Source organism: Pantherophis guttatus, chromosome 3, assembly GCF_059756535.1.
Source record: "Pantherophis guttatus breed Tessera chromosome 3, ASM5975653v1, whole genome shotgun sequence".
NCBI lineage: Eukaryota > Metazoa > Chordata > Lepidosauria > Squamata > Colubridae > Pantherophis > Pantherophis guttatus.
In genome coordinates this window covers 82,934,504-82,961,282 of record NC_142065.1, presented here as the reverse complement: position 1 = coordinate 82,961,282, position 26,779 = coordinate 82,934,504, and the positions used below count along the sequence as shown (strand labels likewise).

General features: G+C 39.5%; 1 protein-coding gene across 1 annotated transcript in view; it reads left to right on the top strand.

The window, feature by feature from the left end:
* Positions 1-24,669: 24,669 nt before the first annotated feature.
* The window catches only part of DIPK1A (divergent protein kinase domain 1A), a 33,473-nt gene continuing 31,363 nt past the window's right edge, over positions 24,670-26,779 (top strand). The window contains exon 1 of the mRNA XM_087889971.1: positions 24,670-24,805. Coding sequence (XP_087746097.1) covers positions 24,722-24,805 — 84 coding nt within the window. The 5' untranslated portion in view covers positions 24,670-24,721. The remainder of the gene's footprint in view (positions 24,806-26,779) is intronic.

Genomic DNA, 26,779 nt, shown 5'->3' with positions numbered 1-26,779 from the left:
ATTCATCTTCACCAAATTTGCTTTTTGTGAGGGGTTTAAAGAAAATAACTGGTGGACAAGCAAACCTTGAAGTCACGGCTGTCAAACTCCCGGCCCATGGGCCAGATGCATCATGTGCTGGCCACGCCCAGTTTAGCGAAGGGGGAAGTCCCGATACGTCACGTGACACTACCGTGACGATGTGAGTTTGACACCCCTAATATAAGTGATGGAGACAAGATGCTAAAAAAAGCAGGGAGAAATTTTCCCAGAGTGGAAATATAGCAGAAGTCCATGTCAGCAGAAAACTACCCATCAGCACTTCCAGAACAAGCAGCAAAACTTCCTTTGAGTTATTTACTTAAGTGTTTCTCAACCTCAGCAAATTTGAGATGTGTGGACTTCAGCTCCCAGGTGCTAGGAAATTCTGGGAGTTGAACGCCACATATCTTAAAAGTTGCTGAGGTTGAGACGTGATTTACTCAAACAACTTTTCACAGCTGATAGAAGCATGCCATGGAAAGCAGCTGTTCATTACTACCTAATAGAAATTTGAATTTAAGTCATAGTATTCTTTGAAAATGCTTTTCCCAATATCTTTTTATGAGCTAGAAGGAATAAAGGAGCATGCAAACTTTTCATTCATCCAAATTAGAACACAGCATTAAAAGTAAGTTAATTTCAGGGATACTCTAAATGCATTGCTAACTTCAATTACGGACCTATGCAGTGAAAATTGCATTTTGTTTACCTTCATTTTCATTTGGTACCTTATTACCTGAAGCAATTCTGGTCTAAGGAGGCAGCATCTACAGGCCTTTCCAAATTTTTAAACATTTTGAGGATGAAGGAAAAGCAATTAGGATGAACAACAAACATTCATTTTTAATATAATTTGCATTAAAATTTTAAACAAGATATAAATTAATGCAGGTAGTCCTCTACTTACAACCTCAGTTAAGCCCAAAATTTCTGTTGTTAAGTGAGACAGCTGTTAAGTGGGTTTTGCCCCATTGTACAATATTTCTTGCCACAGTTGTTGGGAATCACTGTACTTGTTAATAACAAACAGTTGTTAAAGTGAATCTGGCTTCCCCATTGACTTTGCTTGTCAGAAGGTTACAAAACCCCAGGACACTAAAACTGTCATAAATATGAGTCAATTGCCAAGAGGCTGAATTTTAATCATATGACCATGGGAATGCTGCAATGGTCATACAGTGTGAAAAACAGTCATAAGTCACTTTTTTCAATGCCATTGTGAATTTGAAATGAACTGTTGTAAGTCGAAGACTACCTATAATAACAAAAAATAATTAGCAAGTATCAGCCAGAGAAGCACAACTTTTGCGACATACATGATTACTGCAGTATGGCCATTGAAGGCTTGTAAGCAATTGTAACTGCAGTCATTCTTATTTAGCAAGAGATTCATTTAACAACCATTTGCAGTTATAACAGTGATGAAAAAGTAACTTTGCAACAAATCCTGGCATTTATGACTTCAGGTTTAGAATCTACTATAATTAAATCTGGATCTAATTCAGTCTAAATCTGGATCTTAAATTGAAATTATGATAAACAATCTATTCTCTTCCTGTGCCGAAGTTCTGGGATGAGTCAGGCCAGTCATGAGTACAATGCTGGCACTCTTACTACAACGTTTACAATAGGAGGCCTTTCTACTAATGATGGTTCTGTGACTTAGAAATTCCACTGCTTTGAATTCGGAGACAATTCCTGAGAACCATAATTTTCTCAGCAGAGAAATCGTGACAAACAATACAAATCAAGGGCGGGAACTGTTTTCTAAGCGCAAGAAGAGTAGTAAGGGAGAGGAATTCATAATATAAGACCATGATACATCCCCAATCCATAGTCTTATCTGTGGTGGATGGCACATTGATTCTATTTCTAGGAACTGCATTCTCCAACTGCAGCACGTACTATTATTTTCATTTCTTTTGAAGTACTGGGAACATTGTTTTTAATGTTATTAGCTCAGTTTCTATATCAAAATAGATACAATAAAATAGATACAAATAGAGGAAACGTTAGGACAGGGACGGTAGGCACACTGATGCTCTTATGCACGCCCCTTACAGACCTCTTAGGAATGGGGTGAGGTCAACTCAAAATAATAGTCTTCTTTCCTCTTCCTATTTTCCCCACAACAACTCTGTGAAACAGAGAGAGAATGACTGGCCCAAAGTCACCTGGTTGGCTTTCATGCCTAAGGTGAGACTAGAATTCACAATCTCCTGGCTTCTAGACCAGCTCCTTAACAATTAGACCAAACTGCAAAGAAACCCTGATACAAGACTAGTTAATCCACAATACTCTGTGACCTCCTTTTACAGGTTCCTATTCTTGCTATAAGGAACGCGGTGGCTCAGTGGCTAAGATGCTGAGCTTGTCGATCAAAAGGTCAGCAGTTCAGCAGTTCGAATCCCTAGTGCCGCGTAATGGGGTGAGCTCCTGTTACTTGTCCCAGCTTCTGCTAACCTAGCAGTTTGAAAGCACGTAAAAAATACAAGTAGAAAAATAGGGACCACCTTTAGTGGGAAGGTAACAGCATTCCGTGCGCCTTTGGTGTTTAGTCATGCCGGCCACATGACCACGGAGATGTCTTCGGACAGCGCTGGCTCTTCAGCTTTGAAATAGAGATGAGCACTGCCCCCTAGAGTCAGGAACGACTAGCACATATGTGCGAGGGGAACCTTTACCTTTACCTTTATTCTTGCTATCTGAGCAACATAGGAACCTGTGAGAGCACAGATAACTGCTTGCAATGAAAAAGAAAAAGGGGAGCAGAAGGCCCAGAACACAAAGGATGGGGATGATATTGCAAGCATAATGTTAGAGAGTGAAAAGGCAATCTTTAATAGTATTAATTATTAATAATAATCCTTATGCAAATTCATGAATACTATGCATCAATCAAATGTTATTAGATCATTTAGGAGCTCTCTTTTATTTTTGAATGCTAGAACTTGTGTTTGTGCCTTCTTTTATGATAAGTTTGTTCTTTTGAATGAATTTTAAGGGCATGGGTGGATCGAAAGACGGGTGGATAGATGGGGAGAATTACATACTCCGCCCAGAGCCCAGGGACTGAATTGGCTATAAAGAGAAATGAAATACAGGAGGATAATGAAGAGGCAGTTTATTAATTACTGATGAATCCAATAGAGGCATTTCATGTCAGTGCCTTGATATCATGTGAACGACGTACCATAAATAATGTCATTCAAATCAGCTTGGCTCATTTCTCACAGGATTAACTTTTTGTATGGCTGATGTTGTTAAATGGTTATCTCTTTGCCCAAACAATTATTTAGTAAAATGCTAAAAGCCACAGAGACACTAGCAAATGGAGAGCTTGTGGATTCATTCCAAAAGCTTTTACGACCCATTAATGCTTCTTTCTTTTCGGTATTGATTCTCCCCTTCTAAATAGTTATTTAGCTTTGTAAAAGAAAACAGATCTATGATTATTTCCCCTGCCTGTTCTCTCTGATATACCTGCTCCAGCTCTCTTGGGTTGTCTTGAGAGTGGATTTTCTGCGAATTAACATGCTGAAGGCATTCCAGTCTCAGATTTCTCTCTTTGACACTACAGTCTCCCTCCCCAGATTTCAACTGACATCTTTATTTTTTCCAGTTTTTGCTATTTGTGGTTATTTTCATTATAAATTTCAAGCTATAACCATACTACAGAATAACATACGGCAAACATACATTTAACTCTCTTTCCATCTTGAGGTGTGGTATTATCTAAATCATATTCTGAATTCCTTGACAGGGAATAATGCAGATATTGTGTGGTCTGCACCAGTGGTGAAATCCAAATTTTTTTACTACTGGTTCTGTGGGGGTGGCTTGGTGGGTGTGGTGTGGCTTGGTGGGCGTGGCAGGGGAAGGATACTGCAAAATCCCCATTCCCACCCCACTCCAAGGGAAGGATACTGCAAAATCCCCATTCCCACCCCAAATACCACCTCTGGAGCCAACCAGAGGTGGTATTTGCTGGTTCTGCGAACTGCTCAAAATTTCCGCTACCGGTTCTCCAGAACCTGTCAGAACCTGCTGGATTTCACCCCTGGTCTGCACCCACATCACAGCATTTCCATTTCCCTGTCACATCTGAAATGCTTTGAAGCTGACCTGTGACGATCTTTGCTTTGGCCAACATCAAAACCCTGACTGAACATCATCAGTGCTCCATTTGACCAGGGGTGAAATCCAGCAGGTTCTGACAGGTTCTGGAGAACCGGTAGCGGAAATTTTGAGTAGTTAGGAGAACCGGCAAATACTACTTCTGGCTGGCCCCAGAGTGGGGTGGGAATAGAGATTTTGTAATATCCTTCCCCCAGGAGTGGGGAGGGAATGGGGATTTTGCAGTATACTTCCCCTGCCACGCCCACCAAGCCACACCCACAGAACTCATAGTAAAAAAATTTGGATTTCACCACTGCAATTGACCAAAGGGACTACAAAGAAAGGTACTGCCATTTCACCATTCCTTGCTCTTAAAATAATAAAAAATAATAATAATTTAATAATAATAATAACAAAAATTGCAAGAGGAAAAAAGGAGACCAGTTGGAAGGTAGGATAATGTCCATACTAATGAAGAAAACATGACCACCCATTTGTCCCAGAGCCACAGCACTACAAAGGAAATACCAGAATAACAGAGTTGGAAGAGACTGTGGAGGTCTTCTAGTGAAATGGTATAGAAGAAACTCTATACCATTTCAGACAAATGGTTGTCCAAGCTCTTTTTCAAAATGTCCAGTGTCAGAATACCTACATCTTCTGGAGCAGTGGTGGGTTTCAAAATTTTTTACTACCGGTTCTGTGGGTGTGGCTTGGTGGGCATGGCAGAGGAAGGTTACTGCAAAATCCCCATTTCCTCCTGATCAGCTGGGACTCGGGAGGCAGAGAATAGATGGGAGCGGGGGCAGTCAGAATTTTTACTACCGGTTCTCCGAACTACTCAAAATTTCCGCTACCAGTTCTCCAGAACTGGTCAGAACCTGCTGAAACTCACCTCTATTCTGGAGGCACATTGTTCCACTGATTAATTGTTCTAACTGTCAAGAAATTTCTCCTTAGTACCAGTTTTATTCTGGTTTCAAATATACCTGGCACAGTTTTTAAAGCTAGCTCACTGTGTAATCCCTTACATCTAGAACTGATTCTGAACCATTGCAAAATTTGTACCCAGTGCAATTATAACTAGCAACTAAAGTTGGTGTAGTTTATTAAATGCAACAAGCTAGAAAGTGGGAGACTGTAAGGCCTACATCTACTTTAGGCCCAAAGCCAGTAGGTGATGTTAAACCAACCTTTTCCTCTCGGCCCTAACAAGAAGATAGTGAAGAAGACAACAACAAATTACTTCCAATAATGTTACAGAAAAAACCATAAAGACTTCTGGCAGTCAGTAAAAGTTGAGCCTGATTCGAAAGAACAAATGTATTTATTCTTGTCATTTATTTTAAATACTTCCTTAGTTCATGCCTTCTTGGATTTGCACTTTGCAGAAATATCACACAAGCCAGTTGTATGATTTATTTTGAGGATGGCAGTCACAAGCCACTATGGTAGTTATGAGGAATATGGGAAGGTTTTGATTATCACTAGCTAGTTTAATAAAACAATTAAGGCAAGATAAGAGTGTGCCCAGGACTGGATTTAGAAACCTTAAGCTACGGGGAATGGTCTATTTGGTGAGTGGTAACAGAGAATAAGACTGGATAACAACCAGACCTGGTAAGAACATCACCAAGAAGCATAAAAAATCCATAATTCTTTATATTCTTTTTTTTTATGGAAGGTGTGAATTTATGATTTTATTGTTTATTTGTTCCCTATGACTATCATTAAGTGTTATACCTTATGATTCGTGACGAATGTATCTTTTCTTTTATGTACACGGAGAGCGTATGCACCAAGACAAGTTCCTTGTGTGTCCAATCACACTTGGCCAATAAAGAATTCTATTCTATTCTATTCTATTCTATTCTATTCTATTCTATTCTATTCTATTCTATTCTATTCTATTCTATTCTATTTATATAGAAGCCTATCTTAACAAAGGTTATGTAACCCATACAGGGTTGCTTAATTTACAGAGATTTCTTTATCCAAAATTACAGTGAGACTGTAATAAATGAATAGAAATATCTGAAATATTCAGAGGCAGCTTCGGATTATGAAGCTTTAAACTGTAACCTGTTCAGTTTATGCTTAAATCTAATCCTGGTGTGACCTCAGAAGCCGGTTTTCCTGGAGACCGTTCAATACCACTGCAGAGCAGTTGGCTTTGGTCATTCAAGCCATCTCAATAGTAGGAAACCCTGAACAAGCATCTCTGGAAGAATGGTGGAAAAACTGTTGAAGTCTGCCCACAGTACACCAATACAGGTAGTCCTCGATTTATGACCACAGTTGAGTCCAAAAATATCTGTGGCTAAGCAAGACAGTTGTTAAAATGAGTTTTGCCCCATTTCACAACCTTTCTTGCCACAGTTGTTAAGGGAATCACTGCAGCTGTGAAGTTAGTAACACAGTTAAATGAATCTGGCTTGTTTTGCCCAACAGAAGGTCGCAAAAGGTGACACCCCCCCCATGACCCCAGATATTACAACCATCATAATTGCATGCCAATTACCAAGCATCCAAATTTTGATCACCTGACCATGGAGATGCTGCAACTGTTGTAAGTGTGAAAAATGATCATAAGTAATTTTTTTTCAGTGCCATTGTAACTGCGGTCATTAAACAAATGGTTGTAGGTCAACCTATAGCCGTGATGGTGAACCTATGGCACGGGTGCCACAGGTGGCACATCGAGCCATATCTGTGGGCACACGAGTGTTGCCCTACCTCAGTCCAGCACGCATGTGTGCGCTGGCCAACTGATTTTCAGGCCTTCTGGGCCCACCGGAAGTCGGGAAACGGGCTGTTTCTGGGCCTCCGGAGGGCCTCTGGGGGAGTGGGGAAGGCTGTTTTCACCCTCCCCAGGCTCCTAGAAAGGCTCTGGAGCCTGGGGAGGGCAAAAAAATGGACGTATTGGGCCCACAGGGCCATCACGTGCCAAAAGCGGGGGGGGTCACGCACGCATGCGCAGTGGGACAGGGCACATTGAATTATGGGTGTGGGCACGCGCGTGCACAATTCCCCCCATTACCCCCACTTTTGGCACACGACGGCAAAAAGGTTAGCCATCACTGACCTATAGTATGGCCACTACAGTCTGCTTTGATTGCTGCCGATAGGAATGGTAATTGGTTGTAGCCCCTATCTGAAGGTCTCTCTTCACAGCATCATTCCATCCTGCCAGGACAGATCAAGGGCATGGCTCCAGCACAATTTTGTCGCCCCCACTATGCATCAACACTTGTGGGTGGTAGTGGTGGTAATATAATGCTCTAAGTTGTTAATTAGCTTTTAATTTTATGTAGTGTCTCTCTAGCAAATTTCTAAAACAGAAATGATTATTCATCAAGGTAATGAAATATGCTCCAGGCTACCAATATAATCTGCTTGATGACACTCAGTAACTGATGCTATAGAAGGTAATTTTAACTTGGTTTGTGAAATACTGCATTTCTTTAACTTTCACAACTGTCATTCATTTACCCATTACACACTGAAATGTCATACTTTGGCCACCCGCGTCTGTAAACAAATCAGCTCATGATCCTCCAATATAATTACACTGTTTGATCCATTGCTGACCTCATTTTTATCCTTCCTTTGCACAGAATCATTAATTCAACCAATTTTTATTACTCTGTTTGAAGCCTTCTTGCATTCAGACAAAGTTAATCACTGTGACTTTGAAAACTATTTTGTTTAAACATTCACATTTAAAATTTAAATTCAACAGAAAACATTGGGAGCTGGGAGAAAAAAAGGAAAAAGAAAAGGATCGCATGTGTTTGAAATTGTAGAGATGTTTGTGAGGTTATCTCTGTCAAAACAAATTACCAGATGCTTTTGAGACAAGCTGTTTACTGAAAAAAGAGATGTAAAATTAAATGCATCACAACTGGTTATTTTCAGAGCATAATTATAGCCATATTGCTCCATAGAATGTCCCAACCCCCACTGAAACCAACCTCCAGCTGTGTTAGGCTCCAATCCTAAAATTCCCAACCATGACACACCAATATGCAGAGGAGTATCCCTTGCAAGGGATAGAAAAGTCACCCTGTTTTCAGTCAAGATCAGTAATATCTAAATATATCAAACCCCTTTGGAAAATATTCGATACTGTCTTGTTCTTTCCCAAGCTGTATTGAAAGAGAAGGTTTAGGATTCTGAAGATCCAAGATTTCTGCCAGGCACAAAAAAAATCAAGGCTATATGCTAAGTTGTAGTTTAAAAGATTTATTACTCAAGCCTATAGACAAGAATCTAGTAATCTAGTCAGAGGAATTATTGAGTCTGTCATCTGCACCTCTATAACTGTCTGGTTTGGCTCTGCAACCCAACAAGACAGACCCAGACTTCAGAGGATAATTAGAACTGCAGAAAAAACCATTGCTACCAACCTGCCTTCCATTGAGGACCTGTATACTGCACAAGTCAAAAAGAACAACACACCAGAACAACTAGACACAAGAACAGTTTTTTCCCAAATGCATCACTCTGCTAAACAAATAATTCCCTCAACACTGTCAAACTATTTACCAAGTCTGCACTACTATTAATCTTCTCATCATTCCCATCACCCATCTCCTTCCACTTATGACTGTATGACTGTAATTTTGTTGCTTGTAGCCTTACAATTTATATTGATATTGTTTCCTGATTGCTTACCCTAAGACTATCATTAAGTGTTGTACCTTATGATTCTTGATGAATGTATCTTTTCTTTTATGTACACTGAGCATATGCACCAAGACAAATTCCTTGTGTGTCTAATCACACTTGGCCAATAAAAAATTCTGTTCTGTTCTATTCTATTCTATTCTATTCTATTCTATTCTATTCTATTCTATTCTATTCTATTCTATTCTATTCTATTCTATTCTATTCTAATGGTCAGAACTAAATAAGAGTCAACAGAATTCAGGGGGGGGGCTGGACTTGGAGTGTTTGTGGACACATAACGATTCTAGGCTGAGTCCTCACTTGACTCCATCCCCAGTCTCTGTCTGCTCTTCTCCTGTAGTTTCACTTGATTTGGTATCTTTCTTTTCCTCCTTATAATCAGCAGACTGTTGGTGGGGAAAGGATGGGAGGTTCTGGTGGCAGCCACCATCCCTGATCGCAAATGAAGAGCCACAAAATCCTGGAATTCTTTCCCAAATACCATAGGATTACATTAAAAAGTTGGAAACTTTTGGAAAAACATTGTCCACTGAAAATACTTGTGGCTGTACACAGAAACACTGATACCTCCTCACTGAAGGAAGCGCTAGTTTGCTTTTTTGCATCCTGAGGACTTGCCAATTTCCCATCTGTTTTCACTGAGATTATCACATGAATTGTCATAGCATTTTTTTTCCTTATAAACATCCTGTTTCGGACTAATACCAAAGTATTATTATCATCCGGAGCCATCAGTAGTTTCTTTTAGTTATTTTAGGAGCAAGGTCTTTAAAATGAACTTCTTGGAGATTGCATTCCCTTTTTGTACCAGTGAACTATTTTGACCATTAGGACAAACAAAAAAGGAGAAGTTGATCAGGGGAATGTCCTGGTATCACTGTCTCATCTAGCCTAACACAAGTTCAATGAGCTCCCACATAACAGGCCTCCCTCTCCCTCCACCCCACCCCACCCCACCCCCACTTTGTGCTTTAAGCAGCTGTTTGGTTGAGTCTTTCCAATTCTGTATATTTCTTCCTAAATCAAGTGTTTATTCCAAATATAATGAATGTTTGCAAGCATTGACTAATAGTTGAATTAAGCCCATACTCTGCATCTACCATCCTCTCTCTCTTTCTCTCTCTCTCTCTCTCTCATACACACACTTTCTGTTACTTAATTAACATTCTTTTTACATTGTCCATATCCTTAGGAACATATTGTCTAACAATAATGATACCTATTGAATTTAAACATCTAATACTGTGGACTATTTTTTTAGGATGCAAAAGATTTATAAATAACTGGCTTTTATTCTAGTGGATGGTGTTTTTTTTTCTGGGCTTCAACAGAATAATATCTGAAGAGCTGTCTTGCCCCAATGGAATTAGCCCATCCAACTCACTCCAGCAGAAGGGACCTGCCTGGTAAGGAATTCCCACTGGTGGGATCAAAGAAAAGAGTCTTTTCCACTGTGGGCCCTCTTCCTGTGAACATCCTATCATTGGAAGTGAGAATACTCCAGTAGTGGGTTGCTCCTGGTTCTGTCCAGTTCTTTAGAACTGATAGTAAAAGCAGCGGGAGGCTCCGCCCACCCGCCTGGACGTCATAGGTGATGATCTGCGCACACACAGAAGCTTCTGTGCGTGCGCAGAAGTACGCATGCACGCAAGCAAAGCAAACTCCCGTTGTGAACCGGTAGTAAAGGTAAGTAGAACGAAGCATGCTCCCGTTGCAAACTGGTAGTAAAGGTAAGTAGAACCCACTCCTGGAATACTCCCACTTTTTTGGCCTTCTGGAAGGATATAAAATCCTAATTTTGTTGGTTGGCTTGAGGCCCCAAGGAGGCCGTCACTGTTGGAGGAGGTTGACAGGGTAAGAAAATCTCATCCCCATGCCATCATCTTCTTGCTTCTAGTTTTTAATATAGCTTTTAAAATTTTAATTGTTTTATATTTATCTTTTTACCATTGGTAAGCTCCCCAGAGTCATCATATCTACGAGAGGGGCAGCATATAAATTTAATAAATAAATAAATAAACATACTGATTGTAATCAATCGGTTGATATGAGTTTACATAACCATAGTTTTCAATTTACAAACATTCATTCAGCGACTGTTTGAAATTATAATAATGCTGAATGGAGATTTTTATTACCTGTACTCAAAGTTATGGCCACTGCAACATAGTCACAGGAACAAAATTTGGGCGCTTGGCAATCCATTCACCCTTCCAACCAACTGCAGGGATGCTGCATGCCTCCCTTCATCTACCTCCAACCTAGCTGGGTACCCAAGGCCTGCTTCCCATCCCATTGGATCTTACATCCTTCTTCCCTTCCTTGCTTCACTTACATTTTCTGAAGATCAACTTGAGGGGAGGGGGGACAGCCAATCCAACCAACTGCTTTCCTATAGGGAGGCTGTGTAGTGCTTTCCCAGAAGTGGGAGGCATTTTGGAAGCAGCCGCAACTGGGATCATGAAAATTACAGCTCCTCCCAAAATGGTGCCATATCCAAGATGGCGTTATGTTGCATAAGGTTTCACAGCAGATTGGCTGCTTCTCCTCCCTGAAGGCAATTTTCAGAAAGAGTAAGCAGATCAAGGGGTGACTGGAGGGGAGGAGTCACAGAGGTAGGGGACCCACAACATGGGAAGCAAAGTACAGGGTGGGTTGGGGGTTCGGGGAGGTTTTGGGATGCCCAGGGCAAGCCACAGGTGAACTGGGGAGGTGCTGCAATGCCCACCTGAATCCATTTCAGGTCTCCTGAGGCCTCACCCATCCCCTCCCACTTAACAACTGCTTAACAACAACCACAATGGAGAGATCAGGGATTGTGGTTATTAAATGAGGTGATCAGATGGGCACTTCGCTTAACAATCGCAGTGACTTATGATTGTTGTGGGCAGACTACATTACAATTATAAATCAAGGACTACCTGTAGTTACACTGTTTTTTCCAGATTTGTTTTGATCAAGCGCATATATTTGTGAATAATCCAGGCCCAAATGTTCCCACACACCAAGGAATTTAGAACTTTCTACCAACATTTCAGTTCCCTTGATTTCAAATTCTAAGAAGCATTAAATAGACATTTTTGCAACATATAATTCCTCAGTAATTTTAATAGTCATACTGATTATAGCAGGTAACATAGTGGCGCTCTGCCTCATAAATGTATAATCACTCTATTAATGTTTTATATTTATTTCCTCTTCTGTGCCGAATTAACTCAAAGGTCCTTTAAATTATGTGTCTGGGAATTAAATCATTGATGAATTAAAAACTGGCAACCTCTTGGGAAGGATGCAACATTTAGTCTGCAGAAGCAAACTGGAGCCACAAATATATTGTGAATGACTTGCAAGGGATGAGCATAAGTGGCAAATGAGCAGTGAAAGGAGGCAGAAGGGGATGGTTTAGCCTTGTTGGCAATAGCATAATACTTCACCCGGCTCCAATTGCTGCAGTTTCTGTTTTAGCATAAACTTTGGAGATCGGGGTTCCTTTGAGCACAAACTGTAAAGATTCAGGACAACTTTCCACATTTGACATGGGTTCATGTCTTGCATTAAGTCGTAATGTGCTTTGTCAACCCAATCACTGTGGATTGTCCAATAAGTAACTGTTCATTGGTTTTAAAGTCTCAATTTGCGCATGCGTCACCTCTCTTGCGGGAGATGCATTGGCTGCTTCCAGATCCAGTGCAAGGTGACACCTTTAGAGCTCTACATGGCCTGGGGGCCAGGTTATTTGAAAGATCTTGTCCTAACTTGACCCACCAGACTAGAGAGGCAGGATATATTACAGGTCCACTCTGTTAAAGAGGTCCATTTGGTGGGACCAAGAAGATGTTCTCTGTGGCGGCTCCCTCCCTGTGGAGCATCATCCCTGTGGGAATAAGTTTGGTCCTGACTTTGACACACTTTTGAAAGAACCTGAAGACATGGTTTTGCCAACAGGCCTGGGGAATCCCAGAGTGGGATGGAGCCTACCAAAAGATTCCTTTGATTGTTGTTGCCAGGATATGGTAGTTTATTGAGGTTTGTATGGGGGTTTTATTACATTAAGCCGCCTGGAATCATGTGAGTAGTTGGTTAATCTTAAAGATTTCTTAATAAATAAATAAAAGGAATAAAACAAATCATGGGTTAACATGGTGCATAAAACCATACAGAGCCTGAGATATACCAGATTCAAATAATAATTTATTGTGACATACTATATCCTTAATTGACCTTAAGCAGGCCAATTATTCTCAACTTGTAGCACTTGGATGTCTTATTGTCTGGAAATCCTAGAAAGAATGGAAACAACAACATTCAAATCTCGGATAAAACCAGGCAATTGTATCTCCCACTGTCTGGTTTCGTAGGTGAGGTATGAGATAGATGTTAAAAAGCAGCAGGTCTTCTTCCATCTCTAGCTACACCCACCATTTTGATGTCACTGACAGCTGCTCCTCCTGGAGATGTCCTTGTTTAGTATCTCTTTTCCGGTGGTTGCTATCCAACCATCCAGGATGCACCAGGCTAGGAAAGGCTGACATAGCAGCATAAATCTGATAGGCCACCCACTTCAGTTGATATATGATATAAATAATATCAATAATATGTGATAAATGCCTTTAAGAGACAGTTCCCATCCTTTGTTGTGTAAATAGGGATATTCTGATACCTTGTTTTTAAGCCATGAACAATTAATGGATCACCTCTTCACCTTATTTTGATAAGCTGTTTACTCTGTTCTTCCACTGACTCATAATATAGTAGGTTTTATGATTAATCAATATTTTCCATTGCTCTTCTTTATAACCTGTACAGGTTTTCCAATACTTTTCCAGGAAAGTCTTCATAAGACATGAGGTTCTAAAGAATAATAACCTCTCAGCATCTTATCAAGTGCTTATGTTAACTGTTTCCCGAGAGGTGATGATCTCTCTCTCTCTCTCTCTCTCTCTCTCTCTCTCTCTCCCTCCCTCCCTCCCTCCCCCTCTCCCTTTCCCTTTCTCAACCCCCTCTTTAATTATCAGTCCTAATCAAGTTTCTGCCGCAGGATGGAGGCCTCTTCATTACTGACTGGTCTAGTGCAGGTTGATAAACAGTTTTTTAAACTTCTAGGCTTAAAAGAATAATTGGCCCAAAGGTACACGGCCTACTCCTGTCTTTAGGAACGAGGGCCAAATTATGGCTTCTAGGATCGTGCCTTGGCATGCATATTTTCCAATGAAACAGACCAAGACCGGAAGGTTATTTTATTACAATTTATTCAGAATGTTTGATTAAAAAAAGATTGTTCTCGGGATTCTACAAACAGAACCTCAAGACCCATCTTACATTCCCTTTTACAGTAAGACAGCAAAGAAAATTACAAAAGAAAAATTGATTGGACAGGACAAAAGTAACCCCTCCTTTGCATAGAAAATCAGTTACATGGAGTTAAACATATTACATATGACCGCACATACGTCCATTTAAATGACATCTGATGAAAGAGGCATCAAATTTAAGACTTTAATGAGGAAAAATTCATAAGATTGTTTAGAATTTGTGGAGAAACAAACCGGGTACTAATTAGCGCTAAGCTTTTTCTTATCAGAAGACAAACTTCAGACATCTCATACTACCCTGAACCTGAGGAACAAAAACACTTTTTATCTTTTCAGTTTGGAATGCTAGAAACTATCAATCAGTCCATACAGCAGTAGGATAAAGAGTTTTTCTATATTCCAGTCTGCAATGGTTTGATCATTTGAAAGAAAAATAAGTCAAATTAAAATATGAAATAACTATGTTAGTTAGCAAGTACAATACTACAAAGCCCATGTTGTTGGTATTACAAAGTCCATCCTGTGTGGCCCTCAGGAAAGACTAGAAATCTCTCGGCTTCTTTAGCAGTGTAGCACCCTTAAATACTACATCAAACTAGCTCCTATGAGTGTGTATCGATGTGTCTGTATATCTGTGTCTATATGCATAATGCATGCACACCCCTACCTATACACACTAATACCCAAACCAGCTTCATGCATCTGAGAATTATCTCATTTCTCTGGGCACAGTAAATGTTAGTTTTTAAACTGTTTACAGGCACTTCCTTTTTTGTGACAGCTATTCCCAACTTACTCGAAATCATCTATTCTAGCACAGAGGAAGCAACAGGCATCCTTAGCTACAAAAGCCCCTTGGATCTTTTTCCTCCTCACTAGTTTATACATTCTTCTGATTTAAAAACCAGAGCACCAGCATGCTGCAAAATGAAATGCTAGCTTCTGCCAACCCCTTTGCGTGGAGGGGTGCTTCTCGATCCAATATTTATTACAGTCATAGACTAGCATAAGAGATATCTCTCAATTGTGGAGGTATTTCTTTGAGCATAAAATACGGGTTGCTGCAGTCACTCTTCCATCTATCCAGTAAAAAATGAAAAATAAACTAGAAGGAGGTAGTAGAGAATGTCTGAATGTAAAGTTAAAGGGGAGGGTAGAAAATATGTAAGTGTGCGGTGGCAGCCAAAAAAGCCAATGCAATCAATCCTAGGCTGCATTAATAGAGGGACAGTATCAAGATCACATAAAGTTCTAATACCACTTTACAAAGCCTTAGTAAGACCACACTTGGAATACTGCATACAATTCTGGTCACCACAGTATAAAAAAAGAGGTTGAGACTTAGGAAAGAGTGTAGAGAAGAGCAGCAAGAATGATTAGGGGGCTGGAGGCTAAACACACACAAAGAACAGTTATGGGAATTAGGTATGCTTGGTCTAATCAAAAGAAGGACTGGGGGAGACATGAGAGTGTTCCAATATTTGAGGGGCTCCTACAAAGATGAGGGGGTCAAGCTATTTTCCAAAACACCAAAAGGCAAGATGAGAAACAATGGATGGAAATTAACTAAGGAGAGAAGCAACTTAGAAAATTCCTAACAGTGAGAGCAATCAACCAATGAAATAGCTTGTCTTCAGAAGTTCTGGATGCTCCAATCACTGGAGACTTTCAGAAAAAGACTGGACAACCATTTGTCTGAAATGGGTATAGGAACTCTTGCTCGAGCAGGGGGTTGTACTAGAAGACCTCTGTTCTGACCTAGGCTTCCTGAGACAGTAAAAAGCACACAATTAGTCCCAAAACCCTCTTTTTATTTCAATGGCTATGAATTCTGTTCATTCACAGCCCGTGATGAGTCACAAATAGTTTATAAAGAGTCCGACAGAAATCTGCCACAGTCCTTCAGGATAAGGCTGATAAGCACCCACCTTTATCTCCCTTGACACGCTGCCAAAGACCAAATTGGCAGAGTCAAAACAGAGCTTCAGAATTTAAACTGACCAGCATGAACAAAGTTGCTTCCTGCAAAGGCTCCCATGCCTTTGCTCCTCCTTTATGTCTTATGGGAGGGGCCAATCATCTCCAAGCCTTACTCCCGAGTCACCCCTTTTGTCTTAACTGTTCTTGCCTTCTGGCAGCTCTGCGCATGCGCGCACTGGGAACAGGCTCCCCTGTTCCTCTGCCTCGCTGACATCAGATTCTGGAGGTTCTGAAGTCAGCATATAACTCCCAGATGGCCCTGGCCCCATCTCTGCCTCCAACGCAGAGCCCTCGTCCGAGCCTTCCCCAGACTCCAGGATTGGCCCATGTTCTTCTCCAGCCTCCTCACCCTCTGACTCTGCTGCCAACTCTGCAGGCTGCCGGCGGACCACAACAACCTCCAAGATCTCTTCCAACTCTGGTATTCTATGTTTGAGGCAATGATAATTTGTGAATGGCCACCCCTCCCCACTTCCTCCCTAGCAGCCATGTTGTTCTCAGGCAAAGCTCCCTACGACATAAATTTATAAGATGTGACATGCTCTCCCAATTGCAAATGTGTCATTTTCCATTTGCTGGTCCTTAACCAAACATACCTTTTCCTTGGCTCATGCTGTGGATTATAGAGGGAAACCCTACAATCCCTACTATTTGAAGAAGTTGCACACAAATGCTATGGGACTGCCTCAGTTACATTGATGCCCTTTTTGCCTTCAAATCCAAAATGTTGCCCACTCTAGAAGCTATGCTCTATTATAGAGAAAGGAAGGTTGCTTCATTAGAAGATCCATTTGGGGACTTGTGACCCTCAGATGTTGCATATCCCCAGCCCTGTTTTGTTCTGACAGCATGGCTATCTGAAAGATCACTGGTTCTCATCTCTGAATTGAAAGATGTTGCATTTGACTCTGTTAAGGTGAACGCTGATGAAGCACTTCTGTCTTAGTAAAAGCCACACTGACCTGAATGTCAGGTCACCTTAAGCCAAAATCCCTGGAATATGAATAAATGGCAAGCAGCCTTTCAATATAAATCAGCTGGAACTGCTTTCCAGGTAATGCAGTTTAGAACTGATATATATTTGCAAATAAGTCAGGTTTCATGTGCCACTTTTAAACTCTGACTCCATCTCAGCAAACGTTGCTAAGGAGCCAAATCCCAATTTGTTTTTCCACTCAGGAAGAGAGTAGTAGAATAATAATAATAAAAAAGAGCTGCATCCAGATCAAGTTCACTGTTTTTCACCCTATCTGGATGAACTATGATTCGAGGCAGAGAGCAAAATTAAACAGAATTTTTGAAACAGATGTAATATGGGTGCATAGGCCGTCTTGCCATTTGACAATTGAGATGATTTCCAAGAATTGAAGTTAGTGTCTTCTATTCACTATCATCTCAGCAGTGTAAAAGATAATATCCTCCTGCACAGACATTAAAGGTGGGCAGATTCTGACTTGAAAAAGAATCTGGGTGGGGATATTATTGACAGTCTGAATAGTCTAATCAATATTTTTTTAAAATATTGGTTTCATTCTAAAGACATTTCAGGAGAGAGTAAACTAAGCTGGGGTCTGGGTCATGGCAGATGCCCCATTTTTCTTCCATTATTGCAATGCTAAATGGTACTTAGGTGGTCAAGTGTTTTAAACTGACAACTTAATATGGGGGAAAGAACTTTAAAAATAAATAAGGATGATGTCAGAACTAAGCAGATAGGAAAGCTGAGGAAAAGGAACACCACAGCTTCTCTTTTCCACTAGACTGCTACTCCAGATCACTCTGAGTTGTTTTCTTTCTCCAGCTTTTAGGGGAAGACAATTGTCTCCATGCATCTATGCTTTGGAGTAGATGCCCAGTAAGTAAAGAATAAATTAAACTTTGCTTTTCTGCTGTTATTCTGAACTCAAACCACAACTTCCTGGATCTTTTCTTCTTATGACAAGCAGTTGTTAAAAGTCTAATGGATGGAGAATTTAATGGAAACTAGCTTACAGCCCACATATTCCCAATAGGTCTCCCATCCACCTACCAACCAAGGCCAACCCTATTTAGTTTCCAAGCCTGAGTAGTTAGCCTACTCCCACCCTCTGCTGATGCATATCTGTCTGCTTTTCTATTTGATCTTAAGTTCAAAATTGGCCTGAGACTTAAATGGTTTCATTTAAAACTATTCAAAAAGATTGTATATTTGTTGTGGTCAAAGGCTTCTTTTGCTTTAATGTATCATAATCTCTTCTTGCTTTGAAGCCTCAAATATGAGAACCACTGGAAGTCGCCCTTGCTTTCAAATGCCTGGATTGTTTTGAAAGAAAGGCTAACACATCTAGATTTCAAAAATCCAGATGTCCACTAAATAGTTAATACTCTATACAACTATTTTTTTTGCAAGCCAAAACTGTTTGAAACTAATTGGAACATTTACTTTAATTACCTTCTCTTTTTCAAACCAACTGAATATCTGCTTTATTACAATGTTAAGTTTCCATTTGATACGCATAGAAAATATAATGCTTTCTCTCTATAAAATCTTTTGGATCAGATCGATGCTACTGAAGATACAGACTACTGCTGGTACCCTCTGCCTATCACTCACCATTGCCTTTTTAGGTCTTTAAGAGCACCCAGCTGAAATAATAATAATAATAATAATAATAATAATAATAATAATAATAATAATAATAACAACAACAACAACAACAACAACAACAACAACAACTTTATTGTCATTGTACGTGTATACACAGTATACTCATACAACGAAATCCACTTAACACCCAAAGACCAGGTCCAACACACGTAACAATCCCCAAACACACTCCCACCCACCACAATTCCCCACCCCTAAACCACCCAAACATCCACACAACAGACCATGTAATGCTGTTCAACAGCTCACTGATGATGGCCCTTTAGTTCATTGTTGAGTGCAATTATAGCTCTGGGATAAAAACTATTCAGAAAATGTGTGGTCCGAGTTTTAATTGTTCTGTATCTTCTGCCAGAAGGCAACAGTCCAAAAAGATTGTAAGCAGGATGGGAAGAGTCTCTGAGAATGTTATGCAACTTTCTCAAACAGCGAGATTCAAAGATGTCATCCAGGGCTGGTAGCTGGAGTCCGATGACATTCTGGGCAGTTTTAATGATTCTCTGTAGAGCTTTTTTGTCCGCTACGGAGCTGCTCCCATACCATGCAAGAATGCCATATGTCAGGACACTCTCAATGGTGCTGCAATAGTAGGACAGAAGTAGATGCTGAGATAGATTTATCTTCCTGAGCATTCTCAGGAAGTACAGCCTCTTCTGTACTTGAGAATGAGAGTCTGGCAGATGATAAAGGCAAATACATTTGTCATAGCATAGTCTAGCTTTCTTAGTCAAGAACCAATTTCATTGTGCTCTGCAACCAAATTAGACTGTAGCACATTTATTATTGATTGAACTGGTTAAATTACCAAAATCTCCCAAAAGTTAACAATAAAGCACATTACAGCGGCTAAAAGGAGCTGCAATGTCTCTGGGTCCCTGTGGTTCCTTAACATTGACTACACCTAAAAATCTTGCAACTTATTTATTATTTCAAAAGAGGAAACATCTCATCTCCTCCAAGGACAAGCATTGGTGCAATACTAATCTATGTCAATGTTGACACATATCAACATTTTGCATGTACAAATACAGAACTAGTTCCCTTAACAATAATTAAAATAGAAGACAACGTGTCATACAGTAACCAACTGATTTATCTTTCTCCCTACCTAATTTATCACCTAGTTACAATTTATAACTACACCCAGGCTACTGGTTTCCACTTGTATGATTGATAAAAATGGATTCGGGAGGGACACATTTTCAAACATCTTTGTCTTCAAATACAGGACTGTCCTGCTGAAGAGGCACCCTGACTGTGACTAGCCTATTACCTGCTGTCACCATGTTGTTTGTTATATTTCTCTCTACGCTTCACATTTCTAGTGGACCCAGACATATAAAAGCTTATGACTTAGGGCAAGGATAATTTCTGTTAGACACAACAGAGGAAATTAGGGATTAGTTGCTGGTTTTAGCAGCTGCTGCTGCACATTTAATACCACGTGTAATTTGGCTCTGAGATAAAAGAAAGCATGAGGTTTGTGGGGTTGAATAAAAGCTGTCAAAAACTGGAAACATTTCAGAACTGAAGGTGGCTTGAAAAAAATAAGCCACAAAGCCCTGCACAATTTGCATTTAGGGAATGATCCCTTATGAAGTTCAAACACCTGCATGGAATCAGTGCCTTGTGTGGAGAACTGATGGATGTAGAACTCTTCCCACTGAAAAGCCAAATGTTCTCCTGAGGTGAATTTTCCCAATGTTCTTATAGATAGCAGGTATTTGCAGACAGGCAGGTGAGGGGACAAAAAGGGGGAAAAGAGAGAACTCCATTCTTCTTCTGTGGCAGTGATAGCAACCAAGGACAGGTAGTCCTTGACTTATGACCACAATTGGGACCAGAATTTCCATTGCTAAGCAAGGTAGTTGTTAAGTGAGTCACACCTGATTTTACAACTTAAATCCACGTTTTTTTAAGTGAATGACTGCAGTTGTTAAGTGAATTATGCAATCATTAAGTAAATCTGGTTTTCTCCATTGACTTTGCTTGTTGGAAGCTGGCTGGGAAAGTATCAAATGATGATCACATGACCCCAGGATGCTGCAATCACTGTAAATACATGCCCAAATTTTAATCACATGACCATGGGGATGCTGCAATGGTCATAACTGTGAGGACCAGTTGTCATTTTTTTTCAGTGCCTTTGTAACTTTGAACAGTCATTAAACATGGTTGTAAATTGAAAACTACCAGTAAGCTGTCAAGAAATGGGACCCATCCACAAACAATACCTCCATATCTCTTCGCCATGAAACTTGGATGTCCACATCCTTCTTCCATCTGAGTCTTTGGAGAAAGAAATGTCTTCATAGCATCTGTGAAGGAGTTTGTTTGATGGGAGAAATGCTGATAGATTCAGCTGAAAGTGCACTGTTTCCCCAGGAATGTTTGCTCTGCATAGTTTTATTCTCTGTCCTGTATGCATCCATTTCACTTTAGCTTCTGGCAAACACATTTTTGTGTTATCTCTTAAAATGGGATAAACTGTGCTACTAAGAATGACAATAGCAAAAGCATCGAGGACATCGTGTGCAAAATGTTGTCAGATTAATTTTGAGATCATAGTTATACTAATCATTTTGGCCATAGCTTTGCCATTTTCTTAAGAAGCTGTGTTTGCTTATTAAACCTGGAAGTGACAAGTTGAAGTTTTTTTCATGTTATTTTATTCCCAAATTTTGGCCACTTTCTAAATATTTAATATACACTTATTCTCAGAAGAGGGATGCTCAGTGGCTAAGACACTGAGCTTGTCGCTCAAAAGGTCAGCAGTTCAGTGGTTCGAATCCCTAGTGCCGCATAATGGGGTGAGCTCCTGTTACTTGTCCCAGCTTCTGCCAACCTAGCAGTTAGAAAGTACGTAAAAAATGCAAGTAGAATAATAGGGACCATTATTTGGTGGGAAGGTAACAGTGTTCTGTGTGCCTTTGGCGTTTAGTCATGCCGACCACATGACCACGGAGACGTCTTCGGACAGCGTTGGCTCTTCGGCTTTGAAATGGAGATGAGCACCACCCCCTACAGTCGGGAACAACTAGCACATATGTGCGAGGGGAACCTTTAACTTTACTTTATTCTCAGAAAGGCAACATTATAACCCCAAATAGACACATGTGTTGACTTTGCAAGATTTCACTGCTGAGTAAACATTAGAAGTGTTGTTTTATTATCTAGAGGAAAAAAACCATAAAATGATAAATCCTTAGCAGTATATAGTACATGAGTTTATAATCCTGTTTTCTTTTTCTTCATTTTCAATTGTTTTGTGGAAGAAAGTTTGTTTCAGCATTTGGGTTCTAAAAATTTCTATTGGAACTCCTAATAGTTATTCTAAACATTCCTGTTTAAAGGTATATGGCTATTGTTACCATAATATTATAAACTTTCACTTATAACTGGCTTGCTTTAACAAAAAGTTGGTATCCAAATTCCTTAAAGGTCCCATACTAAAAAATGGAACAATTCAACATATTCCTTTTCTTAAGTCTTTAGCATGGAACAATTCAGTATTTCCAATCTGCCAAAACCTGTGATCTGTATCTTGCATTGAATGAAAAAGTTTTTATTACATAGAACATTGAACACTAATCACAATAGAAGTTGGGATTAGTGCTATGCTTATATTTGATCCTCTCTAAAATATCAGTTTTATGATCACAGGTCATGAAGACAAACTCTTTTCTCCCTCTCATTTCTTCCTCTAATGAATCCTGTGCAGGAATATCGATGTGTAGAGTTACATCAACTTTGCAATCCTAAATTGCTTTAGGGTGGTCCTATATTTTATATTAGCTTCTTCACCAAGTCCAATATTTTTTTTTCTGTATATATTGGGTAATTCAAGAACAACCAAAAATTAACTTACCATCAGATCAAAACTTACTCATGTTACAAATGTTGAGCCAAGGGTTTTTTTTAAACAATCTGTTTGAAAACAACAAGATGGATGGCAGAGTTCCCAGTTAGCACTTTGAATCAGATGTGTAAGTCAAAGCATGGGAGAAATTATGCAATTACATCATACAACTTAATTTCCTCAAATAAGTTTTTTTTTTAAATTCCCAGCAATATCTGGCATACTGCAGGAGGGAAGCATGACTGAAAGGCAGGAAACAGAAGTAGTTTCAGCCCCTCACTATGTCAAGATGCCTCCATAAAGGATTCTGAGAATTTGAAAACGCTCCATAAAAGGATTTTGAGAACCAAGCATTTTGCTTCTTTGTACAAGAGATAACAGGAAACAAAAAATAGCTCAATGGAAAAGTATGTGCTTTATATGAAGAAAATTCCCAGTTCCATTCCTAGCAACAACAGTTTAAACATCATGTAATGGTGATTTGAAATATCTCGTGTATGAGAACCACTGTTAGTCTTATTAGTCCATCCTTTCCCATTCTTGAAATGGGGCCTGAGCAAGGACTACAGATCTCATAATCTCATAATCCCCAGCCAATATAGCTAAACTGGCTGGGCAACTTGAATGCTCTAACTCACGGGTGTCAAACTCGTGTTGTCACGGAGTCGTCATGTGATGTATCACAACTTTTCTTCCCCTTCGCTAAACCAGGTGTAGGTGTGGCCAGTGCGTAACGCATCCAGGCCGCGGGCTGCAAGTTTGACACCCTGCTCTAACTTCAGCAAAGAACAATGGACAAATAGTTTGACCTGATATAAAAAGGCTGCCCCTTAATTGTGAAGTAAACTCTGGTGTCAACCCCTTTTTCTTCAAGCAGCTCTCCTGATATATTAGGATCCAAACGCTAGCTAGAAAAGTTGGGATTTGAAGCCCAACCCATATAAATATCCCAATACACTGGGAAAAGTTGCAGTAACTACTGGCTGGATTCATAATCAACCATAATTTACAAGCCAGGACTTGTTTTACTTAATCAACACAAACTCTGCCAAAATTAAATACATTATTGCTTGGTGCAGTATGTGAATCCAGTCACAGAATGCCTTTTTCTGCTCTTTCGGCTAGCTCTCAACTGGAAGATACACTTGTAATCGGCTGTGTCACACCGTTGAACTAAATACATGCATATTTCCAGGTTTCTTCATGCCTATCTGCCTGCCTTCCAGCAACTCCTTATACAATATTATGGCTATTTAATTAACAGATGAAGGCTATTGAACTGAAATTTGAAAGATGCTGGAGCTTTGATTCAAGCATTTTGCTACAGCACACCTGATGCTTTAGAAAGATTTCTATTTGCCTGGTTTTAAGTTCCCCTGGTGTCAGGATTCACCGCTTACAGAAAGACATTGTGAATGGATGTCCTGCTACTTTGCTCTTCTGCTGATCCCTGCCTTTCTACAAAATGCAAGGAGTCAGAGGAGCTAAGAAGGATAACTGAAAATAAATCCACTGGGGCTTGCAAAAGCAGAATAATTTTGCTGGGTGCCAGATTTTATTCATAAAGCTGCATTGACTGACGTTGCTTTTGAGGAATTCCAGCAGTGACAGTCGGCTCCCAGCCTTCACGCAGGGTTCCTAATCAATGCCAGGCAGTGTGTATTCTGCAGAATCTTTGCACTGTGCAGCTTTTTCAACAGTACTCAAACTCTAGAGAACTGCTGATGAGAGCATTTTGCTATATAAGCATTATCTATTCACTCTGGAATTGGCTAGGGTTTTTTTTTTTTTCTGAGCGTATCTCATAATGAAAATCATGCACATGATGGCAATTCCAATCTATTTATTAAAATAATACATTTTCCTCCAGTGGAAAAAACATAAGCCCCGACGAAGAATTAAGTCTGACTATGTTCAGCGGGGCTGTAACAAAATGATCTAAGAGGAGCAATTTGGACAGCTGGCTTGTGGAGCTGTATGGCAGGAGGGAGGTTCCCCTAGCTTTACTGTAAAATCAGGGAGAGTGTGGGGGCAAAAACACACTCTGACTAGTATAGAGAGACTGATTTCAGTCTGAATCACTGCACAGAGATGGTGAGTAGTAACGTTAACAGATGGATCACTGCAGCTGCACACTTCTGCACCGTACAGAATTTGAGCCACTGCTTTGCAAAGGTAGAAAATATATATTTATATATATTTATGGCACTGATCAACGGGCTTATTCTGTGTAAATCAAATAGATTTAGATCTTTCTAAAAACCCTAACTTTGGGGTAACTAAGATACAATTTTTCCTCTGCAGTATTAATTGGCTGGAAAGAGGTTTTTAAGATGGGTGGGGTGGGAGGGTTAAACCATGTCATCTGTATAGGCACACAGACTTGCACACTCAAATCAAACAGAGAAAAAACTCAGCAAGAAAGTCTCTTAAATTCATAAATTATGGCTATAAGGCCAATCAAACTGATTTAAGAGTTTTCTATACCTTCTGGTTTCCAAGGTTTTACTTAAATGGTTATTGCTATGATCGGTGAATTCTTTAAAAGTCTTCCATTAAACTCCTAGAAAGGAAATTCTAAAATATGCTTTTTTCCCTTCAAGAACTGGTTGTTTGAGTTCTTATGGTGATTTGTTGTAATGTTTTCCCCTTTGTCAAAACAGCCTTATAGGAACCCAGAGCGCATAAATGATCAACCGAATTTGCCTGCATTTGACTAGTATATTTCTTCAATTTTTATCTGTGTTCAGGTTTAAATCATTCTGTGGTCAAAATAAATTGGGTATAGTTCTATTTTTGTAAGCCAACGAGATGTCCAGCCTCAGGATATTGGTAACATCTGGAATAACTGCCTGCTGAAGACATCTAAAAGTATCAGGAATTTGAGTAATGCAAGAATATAAGTGAGAAGAATGTATGTGTTGAAGACTTTTCCATTAAATTTATCAGGGCACTGAAAGCAGCTCTGTCTAAGATAGTAAGTGCTAATAATAATGGAAAATGGACATCATTGAATGGCTAGGTGTAAATGAAGAAGAGACTGCAACATATAGTGGGCTTTTACAAGAGTGCATTTTACTCTTTATGTATGGCTCACACAGCTTTGCTAAGCAACCATTTGCAAAACTGGATGTCTTATTGAAATATTCTATATTGGATAAGTTCTCATCTTCTCATTTTTCTAATTCAAGATATAGAAAAAGATAATTAATATAGACAAACTTTTACAGGCAACGCTTTAGCCTATGCCCATTGAACTAGTGGAGAGTATATAAATATGAGTTGGAATTTATCTGAAATCTTGGAATTAGAAGATTTCTATTATTGTTCATTCTGATCTATGGGAATGGAATTTGTACATTTCTTTGTTTCTTTATAGTATATATGGATTGAGTGGTCTGTTCCAGGAAAATATATAGTGGCCTCCATAGATGCTTCCGATTCTGCCACAGTTGCTTTATTTGATGCAACAATGTCTCAAATGTATAAAAAACTCATTCTCAAAATTGCTCTGGATTGCTATTGGGATTCTCTGGAATAAGATTATGCCTTAGCAATATTTACATAGTTCATAATGGAAAAATAAACAAGTCTGTTGCTGTAAGTCTACAAGTCAATAAACATTGCTATTTAACATGCTTAAATATGAATGTCTAAATTCTAAGCCATCCAATTTATTAAAAAAAAAAAAACCTTTTAAAATTATATCAAGGCATCATTATCTTGGAATCTCTGCAAAATAATCCTAACAAAGGTTGACTTGATACTAACAGCTAGAACTGCTATTTGAGAATTATGACATGGAAATAATTTCTTTACTTGGAAAAAAGAGAGAACCTGGAAAGCTCTAAACCTGTTGTCATCTCTGGTATACACACATATATAGTAAAATTGCCTTATCTTAAAGTTATGGTTCAGTTACTTGGGTAACGTCACTTACATCACTCTCTGTTAGCCTAACTCACTTCACAGGGCTGTTGTGGAGAAAATAGGAGAAGAAGGAGTATTAGGAATGTTCACCACCTTGAGTTATTTATAACAATGATAAAGAGAGGTTAAATAAGTACATAATATTGTAGGAAATTGAATTTTAATAATTTTTTATATTTTGATCTTTGTTTTAAATCTGTAAACTTTGCTTTTCAGTTA